The sequence below is a fragment of the Scomber scombrus genome, chromosome 9 (assembly GCF_963691925.1).
Source record: "Scomber scombrus chromosome 9, fScoSco1.1, whole genome shotgun sequence".
Lineage (NCBI taxonomy): Eukaryota > Metazoa > Chordata > Actinopteri > Scombriformes > Scombridae > Scomber > Scomber scombrus.
The window spans coordinates 19,826,751-19,847,097 of NC_084978.1; the positions used below are offsets into that span (position 1 = coordinate 19,826,751).

General features: G+C 42.9%; 1 protein-coding gene across 1 annotated transcript in view; it reads right to left on the bottom strand.

Annotated features, from left to right (window-relative positions):
- Positions 1-20,347, bottom strand: part of unc5a (unc-5 netrin receptor A) — a 65,752-nt gene that overhangs the window by 25,120 nt on the left and 20,285 nt on the right. The window contains exons 4-8 of the mRNA XM_062425276.1: positions 18,576-18,679; positions 17,245-17,425; positions 13,536-13,703; positions 6,779-6,943; positions 658-846 (exon numbers count right to left, since the gene is read on the bottom strand). Coding sequence (XP_062281260.1) covers positions 658-846; positions 6,779-6,943; positions 13,536-13,703; positions 17,245-17,425; positions 18,576-18,679 — 807 coding nt within the window. The remainder of the gene's footprint in view (positions 1-657; positions 847-6,778; positions 6,944-13,535; positions 13,704-17,244; positions 17,426-18,575; positions 18,680-20,347) is intronic.

Below are 20,347 nucleotides of genomic sequence, written 5' to 3' on the forward strand. Positions count from 1 at the left end.
TTAGCAACCACACAATCAATTCCAAACAGAACTCAGATGCAGCTTAGCACCCAGAATGTATAAAAGCTTTTTTCATGGTGAATCACAGGCACTGCAACCCAGTTCCCCGTCTCCATCCAACTCAAACAGTTGTATTTCTATTACTCACTGGAAAACCTCAGAGGCTCTGCACAGGCAGTAAACAGAGTGGGTACATTTCCTGACAATGAGGTGGTGGCGAAACATAATGTGTCAGGGAGGCAAATAAATAGTCTGTACAGCGCAAACACGCACGTGCACACACACACACACACACACACACACACACACACACACACACACACACACACACACACACACACACACACACACACACACACACACACACACACACACACACACACACACACACACACACACACACACACACACACACACACACACACACACACACACACACACACACTAAAGCTTTCTTAGACCACAAACCACTGTAAACACATTCACACCACCTCCATAACCACAAACAAACACAGCATCATTGGTAGATGTAGATGGGTGCTACACGGTCACAGTGGGCATACGGACAGAGTGACGGATGCACAGAGGAGGGTAGAACAAAGAACAGTGTCCTACTGCTGTGGGGGGGAGGCCTGCGTGGCCGCGGTGCCCACACACCTGGCTTGCTGGGCTTGATGCCCATGGGCTGGAAGCCAGTGGTGAGGATGGAGGAGTCCGCCACGTCAGCATCCAGGCCCTCCTTCTTGCGCCGGTAGACCAGGACCACCACGATAAGCAGTAGAGTCAGACACAGAACGACCGCCACCATGCCCACGTAGAGTGCCACATCCTCAGCCCCGTTCACGGCTACAAGAGGAAGCAGAGGAGAGAGAGTGGAGGACACACAACAATAGAGATGAAATTATTAATCGCAACTGAAAAATTCCCTCAGGTGCTGAATGGCAATACCTTTGTGTGCTCATGTAAGATATTTCATTATCTTCCTCGCAAAGGTCTCACTTGAGGATTTGTTTAATAGCATAAAATCAGTTACATATTCCATGCTTGCTGTTTTACGCTACTTGACTTTGTCCCTGAGTGTTTCTCACAGTCAGGAGAGCAAACATTAGTAAATATATGGGCAACATAACCATCTTGATATAAGTATCTTTAAAAGGTTTGGCAGTAATGTCAACCTGTGGATAATTGAAGAGAAGAAAGAAATAGTTTCCGAAACAGTGTTACCTTAACTTCATTTCAGTGCTGGATAAATATATCTTATGCCAGCATGTTCTTTCTATCCACTGTCTTTTTCTTGCCTTCTCTAAGCGCACAACACCCCCAGGAGAGACAATGGAAAAATGAAAGATTTGCTTTATGAAATTCTAGCAGCTCTTATTGAATGTCTTTCTCCCTCAAAAGCACAGGAGCATCTTTCTCCCAAAGTACAGTATGAAGATGACAGCTTAAAGCCCAGACAAACATCAGTGTGTTCGTGCATATGTGTGTACAGATTGTGTTTTATGTGTGTGTGTTTTACAGGAGAATGGGATTTGCTACAGCTGTCTCCCTGCGGCTGGGGGAATTTGGTGGCGGAGGTGGAGGATGCTCCTGGGGCTTTTGTGGAGGGCCATTGTCCTAGGGAGCCACGGGGGCGTAGTGCTGTCAACTGAACACAGTCAAGGAGGGGACACATTCAGCCGCGCAACTTTGAGGGATGGAGAACAACGGCGAAGGTTAAAGTGCGGAAGGCTGGCGTGTGGTGAGTTGACAACAAAAGGAGAACAGAAGTGGGGAGAGAGAAGGCAAATGTACAAGACAGAGAATGAAGAGAAGGACAAAAACTTAAAAGAGAAGGGAGACAGTATGTGCCTGTAAGTGACAGCATGTGCGATTTGCATTTCAGCAATAACACGTCCAAAAGGCTTGTGTCAAAATCAACCTGATTAACATTAGATATGGTATATTTTGATGAATATCTCCAGACTGTCGTGGTGTTTTTCCTCCACTGTGTAATCCTACTGCTTGATGGGAGCTGCACTCAACCCTTTGGAACACCGATTTGACAAGTTTTAATTGGTGTTAGTAAATCTGTGACATGAAATTGGCACAATTAAATTAGTAGAGTGCTAACAGTCAAATTGAAAAAAATGGAAAATGGTCAAAAAAGTATTTTTTAAGCCTTGTCCCTTTTTTTCCTCTGTGTTTCTCGCTCTCATCTTTATTCATCTCTTTTCATCCATTTGTCCTTGCCTTCTCCTTTTGCCTTGAAAAATCTATTTCTTTGGACGAAGCAGTCTGACATAACCAAGTCTTTAAGAGAAATGCCAGAATCTATTTCATGGGTGATTATCTCAGTACAATCTGATACCTTAAGTAGGAGGATTATATGCAGCCAAACTCTATGGGGGCCCATCGTAATACTACAGATCTCTTGACATGTAATCAATTGTGAATGACTGGCTGAAGATAAACATAAGATCGGATGTTTTGTTCTTGACATTACAAAGCCATCTGCAAAGAGCATACAAATGGCATAAAGAGTCTTATGGGATACATACACCCTTCCTCAAACCTCTCATCTTGTCCATTTACCTGCCTGCACTGCTCTCCTCTGACTCCCCTCTCTGTCGGTCTCTCCTCAGGGAAGCATAGAGGTGCTTAACTGTAAGCAGCTGGGCTAAACCTTCCACCCTCTACAATGAGCTCCAAAAAAGGAGGAGAAACTATGGCTGAACCTCTCATTAAAGTTCCCAAATCCAATTGTCTTGGTGCCAAAGGCCAGACGAGGCTGTGATATTTGGACTTCTAACGCTGCACTCCACAGAGATGTGCAGTCTGACTAAAGACAAAACAACACCCGTCAGCAAGGAGATAGGCTAACTGGCTTCTGCTGACTGGATAAACATAGCCTCAGATTGGCCAGTTGCTGTTTACTTTCTGAGGGCAAAGCAAAGGCACCTAGCTAACCTTGGATGGAAAGATCCAGTATCTCTACCTTTTCCCTGGCACACACAAATTCTTGTTCCCATACAATAAAGTCAGTCAATCAGACAAGTCCGTCTCTTCCACTCCCTCTCCCTCTATACCCACCTGTAATCTCCGGTGGTTTATCGGAGCATCACTGAGTGAAGTTTTATCTGACCCCCCAGGTGTCACAGCGAAATGATCCTGATGCTCACTACAACCCTGACCAACAACTGCTCTCAGCTCCTCCTGGCCCTGCTCATTGATTCTCATGATGCCAGCCGATAATTGAGAGGACATTCATCACACTTTAATTGACATAGCTAATCAGGTTTTATAATTGGATGGGCTTTACTTGAGTCCCCCTGTAACGTGCCCTCCCTCTCTCTTTTTCCACACACACTGCCAATTTACCTCTCCTCCTTTCTGTTGCCCGCCACTCCATCATTCATGTCCACTTGACGTAATTGCTGGCGCACAACTTTTGATTCTCTTTGTGTGTGACCTCTCTTCATGATTGACACCCGCCTGCAGATAATCTGTGGATGTGATGAGCTGTTTTCAGAGTTGACCTCGGGCCAATCTCTGTCTTTGTCCACTCTCCCTGTGCTTTAAGTTCAACTTCTCAGACACACCTCAGGGCTGGCTGGTTGGGGATCAGTTTTTGACTTGAAATAGGCCTGATGGGTACATTGTCTGAGGTGATGTACTCAGCTTCTGTTGAAGTTTGGAATCATGTAGCATTAGCAGTCAGCACAATGTCTGCACCTGATAGTCCTCAACTTGCTCTACCTGCTCCTTTCTCTCCCCAGCATTGATAAATACAAGCTTTGCAGCCTCCTGCGCCTCTTCCTTGGGTATTTATCAAGAGACCTGAGAATATATTTCATGCCATGGCCAATCCCAGTCACTTGCCTGAAGATGAATAACACTGGAGTTCTTAAGGTCAGGGAAATATGGCTACTAAAACTCTCAAAGTGAACGTGACCATTACTATTGCCACAATACAGTCGTCCCATCCCTCAGCGAGTCCCAGTGAAATATGGGCCAAAAAAAATGTTCAGCCATTTTTCACGCAGCCTGTGACCCCACTCTGACAAACTCATGACAAAAACATCAGCTGTTGTGTCACCAAATTAGCCCCCAAATTCAAAACGGTCTAAAGACGAATTAATAGTTTGATGATCTTTGCACAATCAATTGTGACATCCCCAAAAGGGGATGCTGCTGCAAATTAACTTCATTACCTTCGTTAAACACATTAAGCCAAATAATTGTTTTTATGTTGTCCTAATTTCCCGGGCCTGAGAATATATTTTTCCCACTATCCTCTTTGTGCCCTCTAACACCTGGTTGTCATTTTGGCTCTGGCAAGTTGCCAACATATTTATTATTTCTCTGCACAGATTTTGCGTTTCTTCATCTTGGGCTTCACTTTATGAAAATGATCCTGCCTGGGTCAGATCGGTTTGTTTTGAGAGATGTAACACACAAAGCTTGCTGCCGCACATGGATTCTCATATATGCCAAAACAATAACCTCATTTAACGTATGCCATTTCTGACTTAATGAGAGAGATTAGAGATGTTTGTGAGGCCCTCAGACAGAGGACATCTTTTGTTGCAGAGTAACTGCGGCTCACTCTGCAGTTGTGTTGTTCGATTACACTGAGAGAGAAGAGTGCCTTTGTTTCAGGGGTAAGTTTTCCATCTCAGCTAATAGCCTGCAGACATGGTTGAAGTATAGGAGTTGCTGACAAGCCAAAACCATCTTGCTATTTTGCTTATTATAATACTTCACACAGCAATTGTCTATGGAATCACATCTGCTGGGAGCAGATTGGGACAGGCATTCTTAAGAGGCCAGCGCTCTGCTCCACACTGTCATAGTAAAAACTGAGTGACTGTGCGTGTTTGTACGAGTGTGTGTGAGGAACAATGACTGGCATCTTTGTGTATATATCTTTCCTCTTTGGGGAGGAGCTGCTGACCTTTGATGATTGGCCGACTGAGCTTCTTGGTTCACTACACCAGCCGAACTCAGCTATCAGTTCTCTCTCTCTCTCTCACCCCCCCCACGCACACACACACATGCACACACTCACACACAAAGTACATAACTGCAACTATTATTTGGCCGTCTCCACCCCCCACTCTCCATGCATCAGTCTATCTGATCATGTCAATCAGTGCAGGATAACTTAATACAGTTTATAAATTCACTGGCCCATGTTGACCGAATCCCATTAAACTCAATGTTTACCATGCAGATCAGCCAAGGAGGGCACTATTTATAACATTTTCTCTAGGAGATGTCACCCTGAGACTCATCATTTCTGGATGGGAAGCTGCAGGATCTTTCTGTCTTTGATAACTGTAGGGAGTGACAGAGCTCTCCCTTCATGTCCATCTGGTCAGCAGTGGACCCTGTGGTGCCACTTTCCACTCAGCTGCCGGCTAAGCCGCACAGTCTTTTCAGTATGCACGTGCACTATTAATGACACAGGGAGTGGCAACACAGCAATGGCTGTTTTACACAGCAAATGAAATACACATAAACTATGCAGCTATACATACACATAACATAAGCACGTAGAGAACAATCACAGCACACACATACTGCGTTTTCACAGCTGATTTGACCTGTGGCACTTCATCTGGCAGGACGTGTTTTAATCAGAAGAGAGATGGTTTAATTCTCAGCTCTATTAATAGGTCACAGAGCATCACAGCCCTGACGCAGGTGAAAAGATTGTGTATTATCTTGGCACTGTGTGTCACCCCACTGTTAATTAGAACTGATCTTGTAAAAGGTCATGCAGGTGGGGATGTGCCAGCAGTGGTCCATAGACAATTCTTCTGTCAGTACAAGTGTCTTATGAGATGGACATCTTCCCTTTATGAAGTTTTTTTGCTGACCATCTATCACAAAAAATAGAGGCCATAAGGAGGCATACAATGTTTATTTGTTCCAATAAAAAGGACACTTTCTCCTCTTGTGGAAAATGTTTTAAAAAGGAAAAAAAGCAGGAAGAGAAAAGCCTTTCTCTAGCTACCTGCCATCATGGATGTATTATAAGAGCTGGATTCTAGACCAAAAATGTCACCCAATGACGCCCAAATTCAATAAGAATTGCTTGGTGTGCACATACACCAAGAAGAGTTTCTATCTTTTGGGTTTACTTCTGGAGGCATACAGCCCACTGAATATGCACAGTAGTCTTTCAGCAGCTCCACCTGCAAGTTCCCCCTCAGCCCATAGACTTCATGGTAGTGGTTGGTTACAGTTTGAGGTGTCCTGTCAACAGTTTTATAGATGTCTCTTTTACAATGGTGGTCTATGGGGAAAATACTGTGAATGGGCAATGGTAAAAATTGGCTGCAAGGCTGAGCAGCGGAGCTGTATCCAGCTCTTATAATGCATCTATTCCTGCTGTGGGTCAAGGGCTAATTGATGCTAATCCTCGACACCTATTCAGCATGTGTTGATTGTGATCTACTCTACTTGAATCTGATATTTTTGAGTAGATTTTCTACTTTGGCTTTGAGAGTCCGTTTTGCCTCTTTAAAAACAACCCCCACTACAGTGATGTTTTTTTTTCTGGCTACAGCTCTGCATCTTTTTTTGAGCACAGTTTATTGATTTTTAACATGTTCATTTATAGCTTATGTCAGCTCAGTTATAATAAGCAAATACATAGTGAACTGTGTGTCTTAATGTAGCGGAAAAATGGGAAAACCCCCAAAAAACAAACTACTGCATCTTTTCTATTGTTTCACCAAGTTGAACAGTGAGAGTATGGTTTGCAGTATGTGGATGGTAATGCACTCACTCTGTGGGCACTGCTCGCTTGTACAGTTGAGTGACTGGAGATCGAGCCCCTGGCAGTCTTTGCCCCCGGTGCCAGGTGATGGCTGGGTGCAATCTCTGCTCCTCCACATCGAACATTCTGCACCGCACGCCGACCACTTGCTCCATTCACTCCAGCCTCCATCTACTGCAAACACACATTTAATAAAAAAACATGGGTAAGCACAAAGACACACACAAAACAGCAAGAACTCAAACCGATTCACATCAAACACTTTTATTTTAGTTCACAGGAAAAACTATTGATCGAGGAAAAAAAGCTGAACAGTCTCAATAAAACAACTTATAACTCCTTACAAACAGAGTGAACTGTTAAAACTCTACATAGTGAAGTTCAGATGCAACGCTGGTGTAAAAGCAGTGGTGTATTTGCGTGTGAGACGAGAACAACTGATGGAATACATCTTGTGCAAATCTACTCGCTCTAAAATGGAAACCTAGTTGGTAAACATTATAAAGACATGCAAATCCACTTGCACACACTCAAATCCAGCAGATGCACAGGGAAACCAAAGCATGTGAAACTGCTGAGGAGAGCCATATTGTCTCTATTCTGCTTTCGTTGTTTATTTTCGACATGGAAATCAGATGCAACTAAGCTAAACCCCACTGGTACAAGAGTGCTGTGGCCTGGAAGATCTAGCTGTCAACAAACTAAATCTGTACAGGGAGAAGAAATTTGACACCTGGGAAATTAGCCTTCTAGTCTTCTCTACGATATTTGGATAAAAATACATGCACACACAAATATCTATATTTAAAAATTCTCTAAAAATGAACAGTTGTGAAAAGAAACTAAATCGGCCTTAGTTTGCAGCATCACCTGCAGTGTATTTGAATGCAAGACTCAGTACAGGTGGTATTACTCGGAACATAGACAAATTTACATTACACCTGCAGCCTATTTCTGTCTACCAACTTCAAACACACACCCCCAATAGCAAGAGCAAAATGAAACAAATGGAAATGGGCCAATAATAGTCCTGAGCATGCCCTGCTGTAAGAAATATCAGCAGCTTTACCACATGTAAAGAGAGGGAGGCCATTTTGTAAAGGTGGGGGTAATTTGGCGTTGTGGCCCAGAGGAGTGGGGGAACCAGTGGCTGGGAGTGATATTGAGAGTGACACAGCGCCAGGCCTGTGGAAGGTTACCATAGGGCTAATGGGAAAAAGAGCAGTAATGAGCTCTCATGGGGGAAAAAGGTTACCGTCTAGCTCTTTCTTACTCCCAAATGTAAGGGTGATGGGTACCCGCTGAGAATCACCAGAGCTGCACACACATGCATAGAGAATAATCATACACCTCTATGACAGCAGTAACCCTCTTCTTGACTGACCTAAGGGCAAGTGCTCATAAATCCTGGCCATAAAGAGTGCAGGGGGCATGACTCCCAGAGAGCAGGTCTGACCCACTGCAGGTCAGAGGCTTTGGTTAATAAAACATTAGTGGGATGGTGAGAAGTTACCCAGAGTGGGATACCTATTATTGCATGACTGTTCTGGGTGATGATAGTATTCGGTTTTCAAGCCAATCCACGATTGGAAAATTAGCTGAAAGGCGCTTTGAGCATATTAGGTTGGAAGCACAGGTGTGTGAATTAGACCCTGCTCCCACACAAGTCATGCATGCATGTTTGTCGAAATGGTTGCTGGTGTGTGTGTGTGTGGTGGGATGCTGACATAGCTCGGGCCTCTTTGCAGTCAGATCCATTTGGCAGAGAGAGCAGAACCAATCAGATAATTGTCCTTGTTTGGCATTGAGTGGACCCATCCGTGGGCCAGTGGGCTGATTATCCAGGCTGGGAATGAGAATGATTGAATAGCGAATTACATACTAATGAATATATAATGTCGCCCCTCAGTTTATCCACACCACTGTGAAATAAAGAGATGAGATCAACATCTGCCCTGATGAAGCGATGAAATTCTGCCTCTCTTTTACACCACAAAGCAAAACTAATGGCCATGCAAATAACATTTTCAAACACAGAGATTGGAGTGGAAACAGGGTGAGAATATGGATGAGACACAAGCAATGCGACACAAGGCGGTGGAAAATCTAAAGAAAGATGAAGATATATATAAATAATTCTTCCTGGCCTGTCTGACTCTGAACACATGTCGCAAATATTTCAGAAACAGAAGAGGCTTTTTACAAGAGCAGAGACCAAAGAAATGCGTGGACAGCATAGAAGTACCTCTTTCCATCTTCTTTGAAAGATAATAAGTGGTTAGAATAAATGCAGTGAGCCAAAGAATTGACACTATTCTGTGATTTGCCTTTTTTTAATTTAAGGCTGAAATCAAAACCAAACCTCGCTTCACTTTTTCATAATCCACATAAGAAAAATGTTATCCGCAGCCACAGTTTTCCTTATCAAATCCCCAGAAAGAGATTGTTAGCGCTACTGCAAAAGGCTCTACAGCTGATTTTCAATCATGCAGCACCGCAGGTTTTAGGTCAGGCAGGTCTCTGAGGAGGGACAGTAATACAATACAGTAGCCCAGTGGCAAGCCCGCAATGGACATGTTGTCAAGGGGAGAAGCAAAAGGAACCCAACCATTCTTTACAGGTCGGTAGGAGGGCCTGTTTAAGGCTTTGTTGTTCAAAATGACAATGGCTGCTGACGGACACAGTCTGAGATCATTGGACACCTATGGCTTTTGTGTCCTTGAGAGGAACATGAGGAGGAAGACAAGTACCACTGAGACCAGCAGGCTGCCCCTCTGCCCCCACTGTCCTGTCAACACACATGTGTGCACAGTAAGCACCCCTAATCCCAGTGTTCAAAGGCTGATGGAAAAAAAAAAGCCACAGAAAACCACAGAGCCACAGAAGGAGTTGATAGCTCAGCCACAGAAGTGAATGATGCAACAGAGATTAATCACCAAACATTATTCTGTATTTCTGACACATCTTATAAATCAGATTTTCATTTGCTGGTTGAGATGTAGTGTATAATCGATAACTGAACAAGCCTACTCCCTTATGCTAACCAAACCACTCGAATAAACCAAAACAGAAGACTGAATGAGATATGAAGAGGGTGAACCAAAACAAATGACACAGAATGATCCAGCGCTGATCCAAGGCTGTCACCAGATGGCCACCATCTTTTTGCAGTGAACTAATGTGTTTTTCTGTCACATTTATTAGCCATAGCTATAATTTATTCCTTGGATAAAATATAGTCTCCAAAACAATATCTGACGATATCCAAAGACATACAAATGTTTACTTCCAAAGTATTGTATTGAATTAGACACTTGCCTACAGTGCAGACAGTAGACATATGGGTGCTAACTTGTATGTACATGCACATACACACACTTACAAGTACATATGCAAAAATACACCAGCCCCAAGTCTGTTTATTTTCCATCTAGCAGAATTCTCATGACTCCTCTGGCAAGCCGGAGGGATCAGTGCAATATTTAAATAATTCACACAAGTTAGAAATCTCTTCAGGTTGTTTGCTGTTCTCTCTCATATCAAGCAACAGTTTGGTTAATTTGTGTGGGGCAGGTATCACCATGTTGCTTCCAAAACTGCGGACTAACTATTTGCTGTTGGCTCTGCTACTGTGTATCTGTCAGAAATGTTGGCAAGATCTGACATTTTGCCATGACTGTTGGCTCTGACCACAAGTCAGCACAGGATGGAGTCAATGAGAGGGTGAGGGATGGACTGCTGATTTATGCTGTATACTTCAGTGGAATATGATGAGATGGAAGGGACAGAGAGAAAGGAAAGAGAAATGGAGATAAGCTCTTGCAGAGCTTGGCTACTTGCTGTCTCAAGTGTTGATCTGCTCTACTCTGAGCCGCAGGCTTTAGCCTTAGCCGCCGCCTCCTCCACAGCTCCCTGTGTCTCTCTCAGCATGGAGCCCATCTGATCTGCCACACAGGCCTCTGCCAACTCTCATTAAACACTTTGGAGACTTAGACAAAAATACAGATGAGCCTCTCTAGCTTCACACTTTTCCCAATGAGAGGTGGAAGCTCACATTTAGACACAGGAGTCACTGTCAATAAACGTGGAGAATTCAGCTACTAGTACAAGTCATCACAGATAGCGCCAGTCTGTGGAAGTTGCATGTCTGTAGCTAAGCACTGCTCTGAGGGAATCATGCTACTTTTAAAATGTGGAATAACACATGGCCATCGGCATTTTGACAAGAAATATATATAGACTTAGCTGGGCAACACAGAGAAACATTATAGTCTTTCCATGTTGTTGGTTCCAAATTTAAATTGATTTGTTTCCAGCGAATATTCATTTAGTTGACAGCATCTTTTTTATCCCCAAAGGAGAAGTGCAGCAAACCATCAATGTGCTTTATACAAAACAGGAACAGACTGCAACAGCAAATTGCACACAGAATAAGCAGCTGAAAAAAAAAACTAAATATATTTTTCTGTAACAACCCATTTCAAAGATCTGATGCTGTAAGTTGAATGCACTAGAGAGCTAATAATCAACAAAGAATCATAGTCTACATAATTAATGAACTCTTGAAACAAGACCAGCATTAAATTACGCAATTTCTTTAAAATGCATCTCAAAAACAAAAGGCACTGTGGAGGAAAAATGGCTCTCAATTCTGACTTTAACAACTAAAGAACACTGCTTCTGAATCCAAATGTCAGCCATGTCTAAATAAATAACATGATGTCTATCTGCAGCATTACAGCTCCACATGTGAATCATTCATCTCAAGATTTTCTCTTTTGAAATGGATGGAAATCACCCTCTACTGTGCATCTAGTAGATTAGACCTGTGAAAGCCATAACAATAATGATAATTAAAGTTGTTATCCAGGATGTACGAATGCTCTGTATCCTGGTTTCATCCGCTCACCCTTGTTGAATGTGACTCTTGTGAAAGCTTCTATTTGTACATTCAGGCTGGTGATTTATACACATGTTAATCATGTGTTTGATGAATCAATACAAGGATTCAATTGTATTTGGGATTGTCGTTGCTGGGCTGTGTGTGCGCCTGCTGACAAATGATTGGAGCACTCAGTTCATCTTGGGGGACTTCAGAGGTATGTCTATTAGTACACAACAGAGCCGCGGTGCCACTTGTGATTGGAAACAGCAGCCCATCATCCCCAGGCTCCGGTGTGGTGGGCTTTGGCCTTGAGAGGGAACCCTCTCTGGGTGCCGACAGCTGGGGTTGTCTGTTCAACTGATGTCTGTCTGAGAAAGGTAACGAGTGAGAAAAGAAAGCAGAGACTACCCTCTGTTGCCAAACAACAGGACTGATAGAGGTGTGAGAGAGGTCAAGCTGTTGTAGCGTCTCTCATCAAGAGAAAAAAAAAGGAGTTCTTTCGCTCTAAAAGTCTCCACAAACTGTGTTCACAGGGCACAATGCAATTTCTGTGACAGCACCCTAAGGGTTGAAATTACACACTTTCTCCTTGCGGGGCAAGAGAAAGATAGAGGAGGGTGGGGTTTGGTCTAACAATAGCAGCTTGGACTGACATTAATCTCTTTAAGCTCATGGAGGTCAGTATCCTGCTTTGCTATTGGGGAATGTCAAGCATCCCTGGACACCCCTCTAATTCCATTACTCGTTGCTCTGGTGCTAATAATTCCAAATCCATCCAGATAGCATCCTGACAGAGTGTCATGCATTTCTGTGTTTCCTTTGTCTTCCTTACCCTGCTATATTCCAGCGGGCCATGTTACTTACACTCACGCTTGACATCTAGTGATGTCTTTACATGGGAAATGTGTAACGCAACACCCCGATTCTCAGAGGAAGATAACCTCTGTTTTAGGCAGGGAGAAGCTGCCACTGCCAGAGGTGTTGGATTTCCCTCTCTGCTATTTACCGAGCATGGGAGATTTCTCCTGCGGTCAGCTTGGCTGCAGGGCCCCAGCTATATGTCCACAGACTGATCTGCTGCCAACAAAACAGCTATGGATTGTACACACTCAGGCTTTCTCTACTTTCTCACTTTTCCTCTTCCCTCTCTCACTCTGGGGCTTTGTTTCTGCCTTCCTTACACTGTATCTGATTCCATCTGTCTCTATCCCTGCTTCTACCTTCCACCTCCGTTTTCCTATTCGCTGTCTCTCGCTCTCTATCTCTTCTTCTGTCAGGGGGCTAATGTAGGACTGCAAATGAAGTAGCTTCCATCTCAGGCTATCAGAGATCAATACGTGTTGCTCAGTATCAGGCAGGACACTCTGCCTCTTGGATGCTCTCACAAGGGAGAACAGGCAGGCAAATGAAACGCCCTCAACTCCTCACACGTAAACATGGCACACAAGCTGCCATAATTCACCTTTTTATTGCCCATATTTACTACATAGCTTGAGCAGCAAACAATAACAAATGTTTTAGCTAGTCTGACACAAAACCATGACTGGGACCATGTCTCTTAAAGCAGACACGTCTCTGACATAAAAGCAGGGTCTGCATACAGCGCAGAAGATAAAGAGACATGTGAACAAAGCAGGATAATAAATCACTTGCAGGATGAGGCCTTACTGTGAGGACTAATAGGCTCTAAAATTGCTGTGCAAGCGGTCTAATTGCAGGAAACAACAGAAGCACTGACATCTAAGAAAAGACCTGGAGGTGCTGTTACAAAAGGGCAGCCAAAATAAAGATGAATTGATGACTTCTAGATGCAAAAAAATGCAAAAAGGAAGCCACAGGAAGCCAAGCGCCACAGGACAAACAGGGTTGCCTGGGAGTTACCTGGACAGGTGGCCACGCAGGCACTTTTCTGGACGTTCTGCCCCTCACAGGATGTGCCTCCATTCAGTGGTGTGGGGTTGGTGCAGCTCCGACTCCTCTTCTGCCAGCCACGCCCACACACAGCACTGCAGGACGACCAGGTGGTCCACGTGGACCAGCCGCCGTTGACTGTTAGACCAGCGCCGGGGGGATGGAGGGGTGAGGGAGGGAGAAGGTTGGAGGGAGGGATGGATGGATGAAGGGACAGAGCAGCCAGGATTACCCGACATGCACTAAGGAAAAGAGGTGTGTTGTGCTAGAATAATCATGATTGCTGTTACATTTGTTCAGCTCTGCAAAGGGAATGGAACAGCAAGAAAAAAAGGGGGCTGCTTTCTGTCTTCGAGTTGGAATTACAGCCAACTGTAGTGAAAACAAAATGGCTTCAACAGGGAGTAGAAAATAACATGACAGCTTGCTATTTTTGACCTTGTCTCTGAGGAAGGCATAGTGGCTGCAAAGTAACCAGTGGAAATTTAAATATCGCTTCAAATTTCACTTAAACCTGCAGTGCGGAACATTTTGGTCCCCCTTCTGGCAGTGAGAGTAATTACACAAACAATGTTGACGTCTCTGCTGACCCCAGATGCTTTTTACGTGAGTTGATCCTGCCCTGGTGATAGGACACAGTTGGGGAGCATTGAGGACAGTCTGTCCCAGTTGTCAGTTGCAACCAATCATTGCTGGTTGATGTAAAATTCATCACTACTGGTGCACCAGTACAGGAAAGTCACCACAGACACCAGATTCAAAAACTCTGGTATACTGCAAAATACAGAGATTTACCTGGCGGTGATAGGCTTAACCAATATTGTTTCAATTTCTTTGGCAAGGGCTTGAATGTAATGGACATTCATTTATATATAAAAGTCCCGCACTTCAGCTTTAAGTAATGCATGATTGTAAAAAAAACTCATTATATAGTCAAAATATAATCACTGTGAAAAATTTCAATTTATAGCACACTGCTCATGGTCAAAAAATGCATAAAAATACCTCCTACTCCTTAGACATGCCAACACACGACTGAAAGATAAATATATCACGGTTGTTCCGGTAATTTAGATTGTGTCCGTCTCGCATCCACCACTGATTTCACACCATTACGTGTTATTCATGAAACTGAAGTATTCTTTGAATTGTAGAGAACAACACAATCATTTATTTAGCTTTTATATTTGAAACAGGAAGTTCATGGGGTTCAAAAACTGAATTCCTATTACTGAAGCTCCAGTTGCTGAACCAGTGCCATATTCTGCACCTTAACCATCTATTGACAGGAAATTGGTGTGCTATAAAGCTCGATCATGGTAGTTGATTAAATCAAACAACACTGGTTTAATTCTAATCACCTCCTTCCTGTATCTACTGTGTTTGCCTCAGCTTCCAGATAGAGATTCCTGATTTATTGACTTGAACAGCACTGTCGTTCCTTTTCTGTACATACTCCCTCCCTAATTTCCCCCTAACTCTCTCCTGTGCTTGTCGTGGCTGAATCATTTCCTTGCCCTCTCTATGCGATTGATTGCCCGCCACAGCGAGGTAAATTGCCAGGCAACTCGGCCCCTGATTACCTCTTAGCACAGAGTGCAGTCACACCAGCCAGGCCTTGTTAAAATGCATCTCTGGCCCCCTGTTGAACCCCGTTTGAAAAGTAGCAGTTATTATGACTTGCTACAGCTAGCCAGATCAGCTAACATGGTGGACTCTTTCTGTTCTGCTATAGAGCAACATAAGTAAACAGCAGTTAGGGCCTTCTATTTTGATTTAACCTCAATTAACATTATAATGGTAGTGCATTTGCTATCTTTCCAAGAACACAACGTGATGGGAAGAAATAAAATTGCACATGCAAGCACCACAGCAATTTGTTCACAATTTGCCAGGTCTAAGAGAGAGAACACTTGTTTGACAATACAAGAAAGGCAAACAAAAAGAGCATGAATGCTCTTGCCTTCATAGTCATTTTAATTCTAGATTTCTACATCTGAAAAAATACACAGCGTCATTCAACACAAGCTTATAAATTACAATCAACAGTAAGAATGATTGCGCTTTTTTTCTAGTTCACTGTGAAAGTGCACATGCCTCAATTTTCAACTTCATTTACAGTCATATTGCGCTATTTAAACATCTGGACCCTCTTGAGGGTTCGCACAAGTTGAACTACAAAATTATTTCTGCTATTATTTTACATTTTTTATTTGTAAGTATTGATTTTATCAAGTAAACATTCATATAAACTAAAAAAGTAAGAATACTTCACAGGATATAATACTTTGCAGATATATTTCTCACTGGATACTGTCATGTGCAATATAGAAGATACTTTATTTTCCTTAGATAAGTTCCCCCATATGTATATTTCTGGAGATGGTAAGGGAACATAATTGTTTTTTTCTTCAATACATAAAGGCTTTAAAGCCCTCCACATCTCATGACTGACACATTTGATGCTGTTCTTATGTTGTTTGAATTTGAATTATTGCTACCCCCTACAATCCACTGAGCTTTTGTTGGCTGAAAAAACAGAAATCCTAAGTGGTAATTAATATTCAAGTAGCTACAACCTGAATAGGGGAACTGCATAACATCAAAATTTGATAAAAGAATTCCCACTGACACCGTCATTTCACAAGAGGTGTAAATACTTACAGTGCACTCAATTTTTTTAATGTATTTCAAACATTTCTTTATGTATAATTACTTTGTATAATAAAACCAAAAACCTTCAAATAATTATATTTTAAAATGATTTCATAGCAAACAAATTGTGCAAAAACTGAGGGTGGTCCTCTACATTGCACTGTGTTTTTGTGGCATATTGTGTGTTTTCCATTTCTGACACATCTGACATAATAAACAAGAACTCTGATTCTGACGTTACAGCAGATCATAATGCTGTAATCATCTTTTCTATCACCCTCAACAAAAGCAGACCCTGTGACAGACATTGTGCCAAATTATATATTTCTTATATCCTGAAAGTTGCTTTAATGATGCATTCCCATGTGATTTACATTGCCTGTTTGCATGTATCTGAGCATTAAGCCAAGCTGTAATATATGCAAAGTTATAGTAGTGCCAGTACCCAAGTAACCTTCTGTGATAGAAAATATGCTGTTTCTCTGCATTTTAATAAAGGTCAGTCTGCTTATCAAGCCAAGTCATTATTTACAGTTTGCCGTTAATTCAATTTCTTCTCTCATATTGGACCCACTACAGAGAAGGAGGAAGATGGCAGCCCCGAGACAGAAGACTGCCAGATTAGGCAGAATGGCTGCCAGTAACATTTTAAGTTGTGCTAATTAATGTGCAGACACACTACTATCTATTTATGTAGTTATTTATGATAGTGTAATTCATTACTAGCTGAAAAATAGAGCTGACTTATGCAAGTTGTTACCATATGGCACATGTGCGTGAAACTACATATACTGTAGGATCTGGTATAATACTACAACCACCTGATAAATATAATTCAGTATTCTCCATGCAAGGGATCACACAGATGTTAATGTGGGAACATTGCAGACAAAAAACAGGCAAAAAAAATGAATTCAATTTTTTTATGTTTGTATATTTTGAAGCTGGGCATCATTTGAGTCCAGACCTCTGCGTACAGAGCTCTAACATCAGTGTATCCTGTAGAATAGAAGTTATCACCTACCATAGACTAGGACCGTGGCGGAGTTGCTTTTGCGGCGAGCCACAATGTTTTTGGCCACACACGTGTAGTTGCCCGTGTCTGCCAGTCGTGCTTTTTTGATGATGAGATTATGGTCAGTCGTGATGAAAAAATTGGGGTCGCTCGCTGGGTCGATCACATCCTCGTTTCTCTGCCACTCCACCTGGAAATATGTTTCGGTGGTCAAAATTCACTACAGTGAACACATATACTGTGGATGAGAGATTTTTAATATGGACAAGAACAGCTGAGAGGTACATCTTTTATATGCAATCAAACAGACAAAAGCAAAGAAAAAAAGAAATGATGTAACTTGATATCTAGATTGAATTAATGTATTTATACTCCAACTTATTTATATGTTTACTCTGTTTTGAGCAGGGCATAGATCTTTGTAGCTGTTGGTGGTCTTTTGTATAGTTTTTGTGCCCTCTCTCAGAAGCCAAAACTGATGCTATTCCTTTTCTGGTTTACTCTCAGATTGGCTTGCTTGTTTTCTTACTCTCACTTGACCTTGTGCCGTCTCGAGAGTAGCTGCTCTGCTGCTGCATTGTTGTTGGTATTACTTCCAGTTGTGATGCCGCATATAATTGGGTTTTCTTACTCTTGTCTGCTACCTCTGCTTTCTCCAGCGGTGACTTCTGCTCTGATGTTTTTTTTCTGTTGAACTGTGGTTGGCACCTTCCCATTTCTCTGCAAACTGTCCCTACACTGTCAAGGTGTGATTGGCTAGTCTGCTGCTCCTGGTGTCTGGTTTGTCTGACTGGCTGGCCTAACTTCCTCTTGTGTTGTTATTAGAGCTGTTAGTGTCTATCTGGGACTGGGAGGATGCAGCAGACGAGGTTAAACAGCTGGCCCCAGTCTGGTCCTCTAAACTCAGACACACACCACAGAGAAACATGGAGAGAGCGAGAGACTTAAACAGAACAAGAGTGTACGAGAGATACAGTACATGGAGTGGTGGGAGAAAGATAGAGAATGAGATAGCGAGAGTGAGGCAAATAGACCCATTAATTATGGATAGGCCTTTAGAGATGCCAAACGGGAGTGAAGCCTCCAAGCCTATCCTGAGTGATGTGACGAGATGATGTGATATATGGCTTCTCAGAGATGTAACAGAGATAATAAATCAATAATGGGGAATAATTAGAGGTGTAATTTATCCATACAGGATTGTCTGATCCCCGGTGCAGCAGGGAGTGACGCCAGGGAACTGATCCTGAGCCACTTTTTGCTCTTTATCCTCCTGGTGAAGAAAGGGTAAATAGATGCTAGATGTGGACCTATAAATATCTTCCGTGTCTGTATCTCACCTCAGATTGTGGCACTCCCTCTGGGGGATGGCAGCGCAGTAACACCTCCTGGTCCAATGCCACCTCTTTACCCTGCGGCTCCTCCTCAAAGTTCTTTCTCAGGTCTGGTAGGAAAAAAGAAATGTGATGAAACACAGTAAATTAAGATCTTTTTGAGAGCTAGTGAGGCTTAAATGATATACTTCTGTCTAAAAAACTTGGCGTAGTGATGTTCCCAAATTTCCCTCTCTTGAAATGTCCACCCGTGGCCTCACTGAGCATGTCGCACTCCAGTTGGCCCCAAAGCCACACGGGAATGGGTGGCACCAACCTTGTTGCTTATTACAGGCTGCCTGGCTGGATCAGAGATGTTTGTCTGCTGCCAGAGGGGCCCGGCATCAAGCAAAAGCAATTGCATTACGCCTCACTCTCCCCTCTCACCCACTCTCCTCTCTCCAGCATCCGCCAGCCTCCAGCTTCCATCTGTATGAGGGCTTGGAGCAGCCACACGAAAACAAAGCCCTGAGGCGCCTGGACAAGAGCTCCTGCAAGCCTGGCTGACTGCATGGGGCTTCACATCACGTCTCATTGAATACTCTTACTGTTGCACTAAGTATTGCTATATATTTGTCTGTAAGCCCAGGCTGCGAATTACACAGGTAAGACTGGCAATGCCTGTTTCTTAAGGAGAGACGAGGAGGGGGGGGGGGGGGGGGGGGGGGGTAATGGCTATTTGTATCTGACAAGCCACTGATAGCTGCCAGGTTGGTGCAAATTTGATGTGTTCACCCCAGGTTTTGACTGAGAGCGAAGCAATGTGTTACTGTATTGTGAGGGGCTGCCGTTGCGGCTGTGAGCCGATACTGAATCCCTTTAAACTGACGTTGAGTCTGTCCTGACCAATCATACTGAGAGAAACGTTAAGACAAGCGGAGTGTTTCGCGACATTCAATTTAATTAAAGCCGATACAATGGGACTGGAGGAGACTTAAGATAGAACAGTCCTGGAAGGCGCAGATTTATGCGAGTGTGCGCGTGCACATCAGTATCACAAATGTGAACCTGTGCATGTGTGCGCACATGGATCATTATTAAAGCGCGCGTGTGTGTGTGTGTGTCCTTATCTTACATCTAAGTGGCTTTGTTGAGCTCTCAAACAAGGTTGGATAATGAATGTGTGTTTTCAAAATGTCTGGTGGTTTGGAGACAGAGCTGTGTTCAGCTCTGTCTAGAATAATGCATATTTATGCCGGAATTAATAGGCAGAATGCTTTAAAATACTCATATGTAAAATGGCTTCTTTTAATAAAGCTTTTGAGGCTGCAGCGAGGGATGTGTCTGTGTTCCCCAGAGAGATTTATGATTGCTACACAGCAATAAATTTCAAATCTGTTTTTATTCCAGTTACTTTCATAGGGATCATTGCCGATATACTGTATCCAGTGAAAAATATGCTCATGTATACTCAAATTTACTGTTCCACTTTTTTTTGTAAGGTTGCCTTTAAGCCGATGCATTACTCGCTCTCTCTACCTACCAGAGTTGGATATTTTCTTCTTTATAAGTAGGAGCCCAGGAAGATGATTTAACTAAATTGTAATCACAGTAATACACTATAGAGCATCAAGTCATAATGGCCTTTGGGCTAATTGTTAAATGAAAGTTAGTCCCTCCCCCACCACCCAAAGTGAACAAAACTCATCTTCCTAATGTCTTCTTATTACATACTGACATGCAATATATAAGCACCTTGTTAGGCAGCGTTTGCATTTGTAATGACATCAGTGATAATT